The following is a 13788-nucleotide window of genomic DNA, read 5'->3' as shown; positions in this document are numbered from 1 at the left end:
CAAAGCTGTTTTTGTTGTAACGTGTGGTTTGGACAGTGACTGGATGATTCAGACTTTCTGCTGTTTAATCTCAGACAGAGGCCGTGACAGGAACCGTTCAAAGCGGACATTACTGTAGGAACCTGAGATTTCGAGTACGTTCTCCTGTGAACACACTTGTCTAAAAGAGAAGTGACTCAGATCTGATTTCTCTCTAAGTCAGTGTGAACAAACCAAATCAGGTTTCTCACATATCAGATCTGGTCCACTTCCATCAGGATCCACATGTACTGCATCCAGAGCTTCTCTCAGGGCGTCGACGACACAATCTTCCTGTCGTTGTGACGTTCGTCTCCGTTTGCTGACTCAGTTCAGATCTGTTGACGAAGGTCATGAACCATTTAAACGTCTCACAGCTTCATGAGTGACCGAACGATTAACTGAAGATGATGAAGATGGAAGTGATCACACCTGTCATCTGTTTTCTGTGTATTTGCAGACATTATGCTGGAAAAACGGACAAAAAACCTGGTCCTGATCAGTGACGATCAGCTGAGCTTTACCGACCACACCTCCTCTGTCATCATCAACATCACAAAGATCAGACCCGACCTTTCCGACTGTACAACACAGCTCATTGTTCAGGCTCTGCTCATATCTGGTCCTGACTCCTGCAGTGTCTTACTGACGGCGTCACCAGCTGCACCATCAAAGCTCCAGAGGAGGGCTGATGTGGATCAGTAAAAAGGACACGTTACACCACTGGCCTCATGGAGCTGCTGCATCAGGGTCAAAGTCTGGACTCTGATCTACAGAGTGGTCGACTCGACAGCACCGGTACCTGAAGTCCCTCATCCTGGTCTACAATCCCTCATCCACGTCTACAGTTCCTCTCTATCCGCCCACCTCTGAACACTCAGCTACCTCAGTCTCCATTTTCAAAAACCTGCTGAAAACTCTTCCACAACTTTCTCTGCTCTTGATTTCCTCTTACAGCTCTTTAATTTAACTTTTTCTCTACGATAACAAATCTTACCGCAAACACACCAACAGTGTCTGAAATCAGCTGTGTTAGAGGTTAGTGTTTCTGTAGTCTTAGATTCAATACTGAATTTAATTTGAAATCTTCCAGACCAAAACATTGTGGGTTATTTTCTAGACCAGATTTTTATTCCAATATGTTGACAGGATTCAGGGATTCTCTCAGGTTTCTGGACTCATGAAAACTGGAAAAGGCTCCAGGTTATAAACAAATAAATAACAAATCATTGTTTTTCAAAGTTTGCAGGTTAGAAACAGAATGAGTGATGTGATGTGATGTGATGGGGGTGGGGGCTGATGGACTCAAACAAAAGTACAAAATCATTTAGTCGCATCAGGTCACTTTTATTAATTCTATAGTGTTTTATAAAAGGCAGAAGCAGCTGAGAAGTTTTTCCCACAGGTAAATACAACGCTTGAGTTAATGCACTGTTTTGTATTATTGAGCTAGGGGACTGGGGGGATGGGGGGGCAGTGATACAGATCTCAGGACTGCTAATGCTAATGCTAATCAGATGCACTGAGGAACCAGCGTGGAGGACAAAAGTATAAAAGTAAAAAGGCTTCAAGAAAATAGAAAAAGTAAAGTTTTATCAAACAGATGAGAATGAAGGGACAGGACAGGAAATGATGTAATGTGGTTAGAGGCAGAGATTAGGGCAGTGGGTGGAGTTTAGTTCATATTGTTTAATTGTCCTGAAAGGTTTTTGTTTCTATATTAATGTACTGAGTTGTAGGCAGCGCCCCCTGCAGGATCACATGATGCTGCAGCACTTACACGGCTGCTTCTCCTTGATCTCCACCGCTCCTCTCTCCACCTCCCCTGCCGTCTCCCCGTTACTCCCCGCTGTCGTCTCCGGGTGTTTGGAGGACGGCAGCTGGGTGGTCGAGGCGGCGGCACCAGGAGGAGGTGCTGTTGTTTGAGCGCTGACGGTTTCCTCCTTCCCTTCTTCTCCTGGAGATGTTTTCCCGTCCGAGTCTTCGATCAGCACCAGCTCGGCCTTCACCTTCCCCTGCAGCCCCAGGACCTTCTTGGTCTCGTCCTCGTCATCCACGCTCTGGAATCCCATGAATACCATGGTGACGGGGTTCTCTGCGCTCGCCTCGGCCATGCTCGGCTCACCACCCGATCTGGTTTCCAGTCCGGTGATCTCCACGGCGACATACGGCTCAGACGGAGGCGCCGCCTCCTCCTGGACTTCAGCTTTGGGGAGCACGGTCACCGTGGCACCAGTCTGCGATATGACAGACGCCTTGTCAGCTTTGTGGATGAGCTCATCGACCTCAGAGGAGCTGAGGAGGTGGATGCCATCTTCACCGTTCATCTCATGGACCACTGAGACAGAAACAGGATCAGGGTCAGAACTGGATATCACGGGTCACAGATAACCTCAAGTTGAAGGACCAAAAGAAACAAACAACTCTCTTTATGATTGGGGGGGGGGCACCAGACCTTCAGCTGGAGACTGTGTCCCCCCTCCTTCATGGAAGTTGTCTAATGAACAAACATGAAGGAGAGCAGACACACGGCTCAGGGTTCACTTTAAGAGAAGTGCACTGCTCTACCTCAACTGTACCAATAATCAATCATTCGCTTTATCACTGACTCTCAACGTTTTTCTCCACGAGTGGTTTCGTGGGAGGTTTAATCCGGTTCTGATCCCTACGCTCTATCTGACCTGGAGCAGGGTTCCGTCCTTCAGGTGCTCCACATCATTTCAGCAGGTAGCTTCTCGTAAAGCCACGTCAGTTCTGTTTGATTTCTACCGGCTGCTGTCACCTTTCCGTTCGTCCTCGTACACTTTGACCCCTTTCTCAGTGAGGTCAACAGGAAGCATGGTGTTAGTGGACAGAACCCTGGTTTCCCCCGTCAGTCTGTCGCGCTCTACTTTAATCTCCACCGAGTACATGGCTGGAGGAGGGTGAGACGGGTCACAGAGGGTCAACAAAACTCACACAAACACACAGAACTGTAGACAGACAGACAGACAGACAGATATATAGATAGAGAGATAGACAAATAGACAGACAGGCAGATAGATAGACAGGCAGATAGATATATAGATAGAGAGATAGACAAATAGACAGACAGGCAGATAGATAGACAGACAGATAGATAGATAGAGAGATAGACAGATAGACAGGCAGCTAGACAGGCAGCTAGACAGGCAGGCAGCTAGACAAGCAGGCAGACAGATAGACAGGCAGACAGACAGATAAACAGATAGACAGACAGATAGACAGATAGACAGGCAGATAGATAGACAGACAGGCAGATAGACAGGCAGATAGATAGATAGACACATAGATAGATAGATAGATAGACAGACAGATAGATAGATAGACAGACAGATAGACAGACAGATAGACAGGCAGATAGACAGGCAGATAGACAGGCAGCTAGACAGGCAGGCAGCTAGACAGACAGACAGATAGACAGGCAGATAGATAGACAGACAGACAGGCAGATAGACAGGCAGATAGATAGACAGATAGATAGATAGACAGATAGAGAGATAGATAGACAGACAGACAGATAGATAGATAGATAGATAGACAGACAGATAGATAGACAGATAGATAGATAGACAGATAGAGAGATAGATAGACAGACAGATAGACAGACAGACAGATAGATAGACAGATAGATAGATAGATGGACAGATAGACAGACAGACAGACAGACAGACAGATAGATAGATAGATAGACAGATGGACAGATAGATAGATAGAGAGATAGACAGGCAGATAGACAGGCAGCTAGACAGACAGCTAGACAGACAGATAGACAGATAGACAGGCAGATAGATAGACAGACAGGCAGATAGACAGGCAGATAGATAGATAGACACAGATAGATAGATAGATAGATAGACAGACAGGACGATGATAGACCGACAGGATAGCTAGATAGATATATAGATAGGGACAGACAGCTAGATATAAGCTAGAGAGATAGACAGATATACAGGCAGATAGATGACCACAGGTGCCGATAGACCGGGCAGATAGATAGATAGACACATAGATAGATAGATAGGGACCGACAGACAGATAGGATCAGATAGATAGATAGCTCGAATAGACAGATAGATAGATAGATAGATAGATAGACAGACAGACAGATAGACAGATAGACAGGCAGATAGATAGACAGACAGGCAGATAGAACAGGCAGATAGATAGACAGACAGGCAGATAGACAGGCAGATAGATAGATAGACAGGCAGATAGACAGGCAGATAGATAGACAGACAGGCCGATATAGCCAGCAGATAGGATAGATAGACACTAGATAGATAAGATAGAAGACAGACAGATAGCTAGCTAGACAGGGCAGATAGATAGACAGACAGGCAGATAGACAGGCAGATAGATAGATAGACACATAGATAGCTAGGCTAGCTAGACGGACAGTAGATAGATAACCGACAGATAGATAGAGATAGATAGACAGACAGATTAGACAGGCAGATATATAGATAGAGAGGATAGACAGGCAGCTAGACGGCAGGCAGCTCGACACGCAGGGCAGACAGATAGACAGGCGACAGACAGATAAAAAGTCGACAGGCAGACAGACATATTAAAACAGATAGACAGGCAGCTAGACAGACAGGCAGCTCGACATGCAGGATAGTAGATAGACCACATAGATAGATAGATCGGACACATAGATAGTCGATAGGATAGACCGATAGATAGCAAGATAACAGACAGATAGATAGATAGAAGTAGCCAGATAATTCGATAGCAGCAGGACGATAGACAGGGCAGATAGATAGATAGGACAACAGATAGATAGATAGGACAAAGATAGATAGAAGTAGACAGATAGATCGCTAGATTAGACAGACAGAAGTTAGATAGACGAGGCAGATGATAGATAGACGAAACAGATAGATCAAGCTTATAGATAAACGATAGTAGATAGATAGACAGACAGATGAGAAATAAGGATCGATGGAGATATAGCAGCTAGAAGATCGAAAGCTAGATAGCTTAGATGCTACTAGATAGACAGACAGATCTATGAACGTAGATAGAATCGAAGATAATCGAAGATCGATCGATAGACTAAGCACTGGAACAGACAGATAATAGATAGATAGCCAGATAGCAGTAGATCGACAGACAGTACTAGAGATAGATAGTACTAGATAGATAGATAGAAATATAGATAGACAGACAGATAGACAGTACAGATAGATCGATGATACGACGAAAGGACAGATAGATATATAGATAGAGAGATAGACAGTAGACTAGAATTATAGAGAAGATAGATAAGGCGAGATAGATAGATAGATGCAGAAGATAGGATAGACAGTCTATAACGTATACGTATAGAGTGCAGGACCTGAACGATCGATGCTCGCCGCAGCAGATAGACTCTTTTTATCCAGGAATGACAGCAGATGGACAGATAGACAGCCGATAGATAGAAGATAGGCAGATCGTAGGACCGTCACAGATCGGCTAGTACCAGACATCGGCTAGTACGACAGACGATAGATATATAGCTACGGACAGTCAGATCGACAGGCAGCTAGAGACAGGCAGCTGCAGGCAGGTCGTAGACACTGATAGAAGAAGAAGATGCGCCCGATACCAGGCTAGATCAGGCCCGCTCGACCGGCCGCTAGACAGCGCAGCTGACCGATGCACCGCGCATGACGATAGCGCAACGACCCTCGTAGCTACGATAGACCACCAGATCCGATCGAGATCGACAGCACGCTAGTCGCAATCGTAGATGTCGAAACATAATACGATAGATAGAATAGAGCTCGCCTGATATACGCCGGACAGCTAGATAGATAGATAATGACAATGACCATAGATAGATAGATGATAGTAGACAGCAGTAGATAGATAGATCAGAAGATAGACAACCGATAGATAGAAGTATAGACCGTAGATTGAGCATAGTAGATAGACCACTAAGATAGATAGATAGATAGAGACACATAGCTAGCTAGATCGATAGCAGAACCAGATAGATAGATAGACTAGACCAGATAGATAGCAAGAAGCTAGACGATAGTAGAGATGACAGGCAGATAGACATGCGATAGATCACGGCAGATAGACAGCAGATAGAGAGCAGATAGATAGATAGACAGGACAGACAGACGATAGATACGACAGACAATTATATAGATAGAGAGCTAGACAAATCGACAGAACAGGCCAGCTAGGACAGGCGCTACGACAGGCGGCAGCTAGACACAGCAGGGCAGACAGATTAGAAGCAGGACCAGACAGATACACAGATAGAAAGGCAGATTCAGATGCGACAGACAGGCAGTAGACAGCGAGATAATAGACCATAGATACGTAGATCAGATAGACAGGCAGATAGACAGATAGACAGGCAGATAGATATATAGATAGAGAGATAGACAAATAGACAGACAGATAGACAGGCAGATAGATAGACAGGCAGATAGATAGATAGAGAGATAGACAGATAGACAGGCAGATAGACAGGCAGCTAGACAGGCAGGCAGCTAGACAGGCAGGCAGACAGACAGATAAACAGATAGACAGGCAGATAGACAGACAGGCAGATAGACAGGCAGATAGACAGGCAGATAGACAGGCAGATAGATAGATAGACACATAGATAGATAGATAGATAGACAGACAGATAGATAGATAGACAGGCAGAGATAGATAGACAGACAGGCAGGCAGGCAGGCAGATAGATAGACAGGCAGACAGACAGACAGGCAGACAGATAGACAGACAGATAGACAGACAGACAGACAGATTGGCAGGCACATGGACAGGCAGGCAGATAGATAGACAGACAGATAGACAGGCTCACAGACAGGAACAGAGAGAGACAGACAGTGTTAGAGACAGTTTAACTCTTCACATGAAGCCAACAGGATCCTGTCTGAGTCCTACTGATAAACAGACTCTTCACTGATCCGTGAGCAGCTGACACGCAGAACCAAGACCCTCAGCATGTTCTGACTCTGGTTCTGTTTCGGTCTTCGCAGTTATTCCCCTTTAATCCAAAGCACATTTTGACCGTGGACCTTGAACTTCTCCTGCTTTGACCCACCTGTCTTCATCTCCTCCGTCGCCTCTCTCGGTTTGTTCACTCGAGGACTTTTGTGAACTTTGACCTCTGCAAAGGCTCATGGGAAAAAGAGAGGTGAGCACAGAGACAGAGAAAAGGCAGATGCTGTGAGGCCACGAGAAGGTCATTAAATCACTATATTGTAATCTGGTTTATTTAATCTGATTACCAGAGTCTGTATCTACTGTAATCTGACTAATCTCCCCACATTACAATAATCTCATAATCCGACAATTAGAATCTCATCATGGTAAATTAACCAGTGAAATCTGATTGCTGTAATTACTGTATTATCTGACTCCTGTATTCACATTACAGCTACAGAACACAGTAGTCCAGCAGAGTCTCACCTTTGACTACCTGAGCTGCAGCTCTGTCCTGCAGGTGGTTGCTGTGACCTTTGACCTCTACAGAAGATCAGAGAGACACAGGGAAAGAGATGGTTGATGGGAAACAACAAAAATGAAAACAGACACAGAGGAAGAAATTTACCTTTAACTGATCCCGATGACACCTGGAGGTACAGAGACAGGGACGGGAATTTACAATTCACATTAAAACAGAACAGAAGTACAGAAATACAAGGACCTAAAACCTGAAACTACATTCAAAATAAATCAGCTTTGTTTGACTTGTGACTTACGACTTATATGATTGGCCCAGTTAAATAAGATTTAATCTGACTACTGTAATCTAGCCTGTACAGTCCAGTGGCAGGAGCCAAAGACATGACAGTGGTAAACCAAACACCACAAATTGCGTGTGAGATTTTATGTATATACTCACAGTCGTGTGTGTTATGGTCTGACAAACAGCTCCAGTTTCCAGACTGATCAGTTCCTTCTCCAACCTGCAAACATTAAGTTTGTTGTCTCGTTAAAATACATCTCTTTTTAATTAACTAAAATACCAAACAATCCTAGATCATAATATTAAATGAGATTATATTACATTAACCAGATTAGACCTGTTGATGGTGTCCTCCAGGGTCCTGGTCTTGGCTTCGTCCTGCTCCAGTTGTCTCTTGACCTCGTCCTGTTCCGGTCCAGCTCCATCCAGCAGCCAGCGCTCCCTCAGAGCCTTAGACTGAAGGGAAACAACATCAACTTTGTTTCCTCGACTTTGACTTCTAGCTTCTAGTTTGATGCTTCAATATTGAATAAAGGGATTTTTTTTCATTCCTGTTCTGAATCAATTATTAATTTTCATGGTGAAAAATGAATAAAATAATAACTAAGAGGACTAAATAAAAATGACAACTGCTTCAAAATAAATTCCACTCTACTGAAGAAATATTAGCTAATTTATCGTAAAAAGGAAATTGAAAAACTCTTTTACATGTATATACACTAACTGTTAAAAGAAGCTGAGTTTAATGATGTGTTCAACAAAGAGATTCACATTTCATCACCAGTTTATACAGAAAACCAGGAGAAACGTTTTCTTATTAACCCTTTAATGCAATAGCTGTCCCGCAGTGGACTCCGTCTTTATGCAGAAAATCCTAGAAACTCTGACGTTCATATTAGAATATGTTAAAATTATTTTTGTAAAAGTTATTTCTGTAACTCTATGAAAAATAGGTTCATAAAAAAGTTCAATTGCATCGTTTTTTCATGCCTAGACAGGATAAAACACTCAACAATTCGTGCATGAAAGGGTAACATTTCTTTCTAATTCTAATCTAAATGTTTAGATTTTAATTTTTCAGAAACCCTGTCAGCCACTGATCAGCTCTGACGTTTAAAACATCATGTTTGGGTCGGATTGTGAACAGCTGTCTCCTCACAATGTGTTAAAAATACTCGCCGTTATGTGCGAGTGTGACAGTGAAAGGAGTCCCAACGTTTCCATCATTCCTGCGGCTGATCTGAGATCAGCTGCAGATATTTTTACTCTGCAGCTGTTGTCAGTCTGCAGCCTGGTAAAGCTCAGGGTCACCACACCTCTAGACCTGCACTGTAAAAAAATAATTCGCTCAAGCTGGACAATACACCAACAGGGACAACAGATGTACTGGGTGGATTTTAAAAAATGGAAACGCTGTGTCTGTCTCACCTTCAGGTGCTGCAGAGCTCTTCTGTCGTCTTCCAGCTGTTGCTTCTTCTTGTCGATCTCCGTCTGCCACTTCCTCTTCTCCTGAGGCATAATGGGAGACAGAGTCAGACAATGCACCGGCTTTAAATTGTCCAAGTTGAAGTGCTTTCAGATCTTACTCCTTCGAGGATACTTTAGCTTTTACAGTCTCAACTCATCATCTATACTATTTACACAGACACTTCATCTGCTTTAACTAAAGTGATTTTGACCGACACTTCATCTGCTTTCATCTTTACTTTCACTGTTACTTCACCATTAAGTCACACTTCAGTGTCTTTAACTGCCTCAACTGAAGCTGCAATTTTGTGACACGCACACTTCATTTACCTTCAGAAAACCGTTCCCTGTGTCAAGTGTTTTTTACTACACAGTTTCACTGTGAAGTGTCTCGTGCTCTTCCTCTGTGCGGATCAATAAGTGCATTAGTCAAAGAGCTCTGAGGTGCTGTGTTCACTGACAATCAGTAAAGTCTACTCACTGCGATGAGCTGCAGCCGCTCCTCCTGACACAGAGCTTCACTCGCCCTGAGACACAGAGACAGAAACGTTCAGTAGAGCAGAGCAGAGTCTACTAGAATTTTTGACCAACAGAGACCTGGTTCAGTTCTCATTTAACGTGTTGTGGTCATTTCTCCTAGAGATTCTTTCGAACCACTGTGATGTGCAGCTCAGGATCAGCAAGACACAACTACTAGAGTAGAGTTAAACCAGGATAAACCAGAAAAAACAGGATACCCCAGGATAAATCAGGACAAACCAGGATAAATCAGGATAACCCAGGATAAATCAGGACAAACCAGGATAAATCAGGATAACCCAAGATAACCCGGAGCTGACAGAGCAGTGGTGTTGAACTGTGAAAGAGCTGAACTCTGCAGTTTTCTGCATAGAGCTACTGCCGTCTCCATGGAGATCTGAACCCACAACACAGAACCTGGCTGGGCTTCAGCAGCAGGGTCTGATACTGGGAACCCTGGGGACCAGTTCAGACCATCACAGCCTCATGTTTACTGAACAACAAACTGAACCTTAACAAAACCTGGCCCAGGTTTTCTGCTTTCATCCAGCTGCTCCTCAGTCGATGATAGTAGAGTGGTGAGTGTCTGCAGCCTTTGTCCTGAACATGATCTCTGGTAAAAAGCTGGTTAGAAACCTGGTGACACGTTTACAGGGCAGAGTGATCTGAGTTTTCTGGGAAAAATCAGGTTTCTCTAATCCACTACCCCGATTAACCAGGTTTCCCGTTTACATGATAGTTAAGAAATTAGCTTAGTGGAGAAAACCAACTGTAACCTGGTTTCTTGAGTCCATGTAAATGCACCAACCAGTACAGACCAGTAAAGACCACTATAGACAGTAAAGACCAGTTCAAAGGCTTCAGATAAGCTGATTAATCAGATCTTATAGCGTTTGTACAGAATGTTTCAGTCAGTGGATCCTGATGGTTTCTGATGTTCACCTGTTTAAACGAGTCTTAACAGAACTGTCAGCTCACCTCAGTCCAACAGATGTTAAAGCAGAGAATCAGAATCGGGAACAAACACATTTACATTGACTTAAAGTTTGGATTTTTACGGCTTTAAATGTTAAAATAAAAATAAAGAAAACAGGAACATGTGGTCAGGCTCAGTCTGTGTCCTTGTCCTGACATGAATCCGCCCGGCTGCCGCAGCTCTATCAAGTTCACACAGACACACAAAACACCCTTCAAAATAAAACCACAGAATTTAAGATGGAAGTGGAGTTTTACTGTTAGACAGAGATACAGAGTTTCTGATTCCATAAAACAAACAATGCATCTGTTCAGCACCTCTGAACACTTCAGACCAGAAACATTAGAGACCAGATCCTGAATTCTCTTCTGATCGCTCAAAGATGTCTTACCTTTGATCAGCACGTCCAAATTAGATCAGATCAATCTATCTTTACTAACAAGCTACATACCACAGGCTTTTAAAGTTGCTGTAGTCAAACCTCTATTCAAAAAACTACTCTGGACTCAGGGGTTATAACCAATTATGGACCAATATCCAATCTGCCCTTTATCTCTAAAATTCTTGAAAGGTAGTTTCTAAGCAATTATATGACCACCTGCACAGTAATAACTTGTATGAAGATTTAGTATTCATAATATTTAGTCAGGATTTAGAATACATCATAGCACATCTCAAACAGCACTGGTAAAGGTCACCAATGATCTTCTATTAGCATCAGACAGGAATTAGTACTAGAGATCATATTTCTCCTACGTTAACTTCTCTCCATTGGCTCCCTGTAAAATCCAGAATTGAATTTAAAATTCTTCTCCTCACTTATAAATCCTTTAATAATCAGGCTCCATCTTATCTTAAAGAACTCATAGTTCCATATCTTCCCAGCAGAACTCTCCGTTCTCAGACTGCAGGTTTACTTGTGGTTCCTAGAGTTTCCAAATGTAGAATGGGAGGCAGAGCCTTTAGCTACCAAGCCCCTCTCCTGTGGAACCAGCTCCCAGTTCAGGTTCTGGAGGCAGACACCCTCTCTACATTTAAGACTAGACTTAAAACTTTCCTTTTTTATAAAGCTTATAGTTAGAGATGGATCAGGTGACTCTGAACCATCTCTTAGTTATGCTGCTATAGGTTAGTCTGCTGGGGGACCTCTACTGATAAACTGAGCTCCTCTCCTCTCTCCTTTCTCCTCTATTCATTCAAATTCTACCATTTCATGTCATTAACTTTCCTCTTCTCTGTCTCCCTCTCTCTGTTCTCCTCTGCAGGTTCCCTTTCTCCTTGGAGCTGTACATCTCCAGAGTCCAGTTACTGGTCCTACCAACCTGTCCAGTGTTTTTGTTTCCACTTTTTTCTTTCTGTCTCCTGATGCTGGTCAGTGGGGTTGTTGGATTTTCTCTTTAAGGACTTAACCCTTACAAAGTAAAGTGCTTTCAGATAATTTTTGTTGTGATTTGAAGATGTATAAATAAAATGAATAGTAATATTCAGCTGTAAATAGCTACAAACTACTTAAGTCGATCAGTTGGTAACTTTTCATCAGAAAAACTAGTTAAAGGAAAAAACTAATTAATGTCCTCCAGCAGTTTTAGTGTTATTAAAATGTCTATATTTTTTATTTCTATATTTGGAAGAATCTTTTATTGAATTTGACTGCAACAAAGTGTGTTCTTCAAACGATGACGGAGCAGAAAATTACAGCCTCACCTGACCGTTTCCATGCTTTTATTTTGAAGGCAGTTACCGGAATTGGCGCCACCCTAACTTTCCCGCCTTCACAGTGGCTTTTATTGATCAGAAATCAGATCAATATCTAATCATCAGGCCTGATCAGGCGTCCGCTATGTGTCCCGTCTGCTTCCGCTGAGAAAAGTAGAGCCCTGGGCGCTCAGATTTAATCCTTTCGTTTCCCGTTACACAGAGACACGGAGCTGGACTCTGGTCTCTGTGGAGCCCTGGACCCGGTCTGGGGAGGGTTTTGGTGCAGTTTTCCCTCCGCTCGGTTCCTGACTCAGCGCTCTGACGGACTGATGCCGCACAGTGACGACACGGCCACGGATTACGTCATAAACGCAGAAACAGTACACAGAAGAAGAAATGGGAGGTTATCAAGAGAAGAAGAAATAAAAAGTGTACTCACTCCATGTCCGAGTCCAGAGTCCGAATCATCCGGTCTACATCCGAGAGAGAAAACAGACCCGCCCAACGAGCGGAGTGGGGAGGGGGGTGAGGAGACAGGAGAGGGGAGGGGAGGAGAGGGGGCGGGGGTACAGGAGGGGAGGGGGGAGCAGAGGAGACAGGAGAGGAGACATGAGAGGGGTGGGGGGGACAGGAGGGGAGGAGGGGAAGGGAGGAGAGGAGACAGGAGAGGAGACATGAGAGGGGAGGGGGGGAGAGGAGACAGGAGAGGGGAGAGGAGACAGGAGAGGGGAGGGGAGGAGAGGGGGCGGGGTACAGGAGGGGAGGGGGGGAGCAGAGGAGACAGGAGAGGAAACATGAGAGGGGTGGGGGGGGGACAGGGGGAGGAGGGGAAGGGAGGAGAGGAGACAGGAGAGGAGACATGAGAGGAGACATGAGAGGGGAGGGGGGGAGAGGAGACAGGAGAGGGGAGAGGAGACAGGAGAGGGGAGGGGAGGAGAGGGGAGGGGAAGGGAGGAGAGGAGACAGGAGGGGAGGGGGGTGAGGAGACAGGAGAGAGGAGGGGAGGGGAAGGGAGGAGAAGATACAGGAGGGGAGGGGAGGGGGGAGCAGAGGAGACAGGAGAGGAGACATGAGAGGGGAGAGGAGACAGGAGAGGGGGGGGGGACAGGAGGGGAAGGGAGGAGAGGAGACAGGAGGGGAGGAGAGGAGACAGGAGAGGGATGGGGGGTGAGGAGACAGGAGAGGGGAGGGGAGGAGAGGGGGCGGGGTGGGGGGGACAGGAGGGAGGAGGGAAGGGAGGAGAGGAGACAGAGAGGAGACATGAGAGGGGAGGGAGGGAGGAGGAGGGGAAGGAGAGAGGAGGACAGGAGGGGAGGGGGGGGAGGAGACAGGAGAGGGGGAGGGGCGGAGAGGGGCGGGGGTAGGGAGGGGAGGGGGGAGCAGA

General features: G+C 44.9%; 1 protein-coding gene across 4 annotated transcripts; it reads right to left on the bottom strand.

Moving 5' to 3' along the window:
* Positions 1-1170: 1170 nt before the first annotated feature.
* palm1a (paralemmin 1a) lies at positions 1171-12912 on the bottom strand. 4 transcript variants are annotated; one of them, XM_026343213.1, is made up of 10 exons: positions 12844-12912; positions 9693-9738; positions 9173-9253; positions 8082-8200; positions 7901-7964; positions 7607-7628; positions 7465-7521; positions 7097-7162; positions 2801-2932; positions 1171-2356 (listed from the first exon to the last, which is right to left on the bottom strand). In XM_026343213.1, exons 1-10 carry the CDS (start codon positions 12870-12872, stop codon positions 1776-1778), a joined length of 1197 nt encoding a protein of 398 aa, XP_026198998.1. In that variant the 5' UTR covers positions 12873-12912; the 3' UTR covers positions 1171-1775. The 4 variants fall into 4 exon arrangements, with proteins under 4 accessions (XP_026198998.1, XP_026199006.1, XP_026199015.1 ...); XM_026343221.1 differs by lacking the exon at positions 12844-12912 and adding an exon at positions 12411-12836; XM_026343230.1 differs by lacking the exon at positions 2801-2932.
* Positions 12913-13788: the final 876 nt, after the last annotated feature.

This window comes from Anabas testudineus, chromosome 4 (genome assembly GCF_900324465.2).
Source record: "Anabas testudineus chromosome 4, fAnaTes1.2, whole genome shotgun sequence".
Lineage (NCBI taxonomy): Eukaryota > Metazoa > Chordata > Actinopteri > Anabantiformes > Anabantidae > Anabas > Anabas testudineus.
Note: the sequence above shows the minus strand (reverse complement) of the source record. Positions and strands in the feature narration are given on the sequence as shown.

What these genes read in the sequence shown, in the direction of transcription:
- palm1a (XM_026343213.1), bottom strand. Translation starts at nt 12,872, where the DNA reads ATGATTCGGACTCTGGACTCGGACATGGA. An exon ending in ACTCTGGACTCGGACATGGA is followed by an intron (nt 9,739 to 12,843) that starts GTGAGTACACTT and finishes TCTGTGTCTCAG; the next exon opens with GGCGAGTGAAGCTCTGTGTC. An exon ending in GAGCTCTGCAGCACCTGAAG is followed by an intron (nt 8,201 to 9,172) that starts GTGAGACAGACA and finishes GTTTCCCTTCAG; the next exon opens with TCTAAGGCTCTGAGGGAGCG.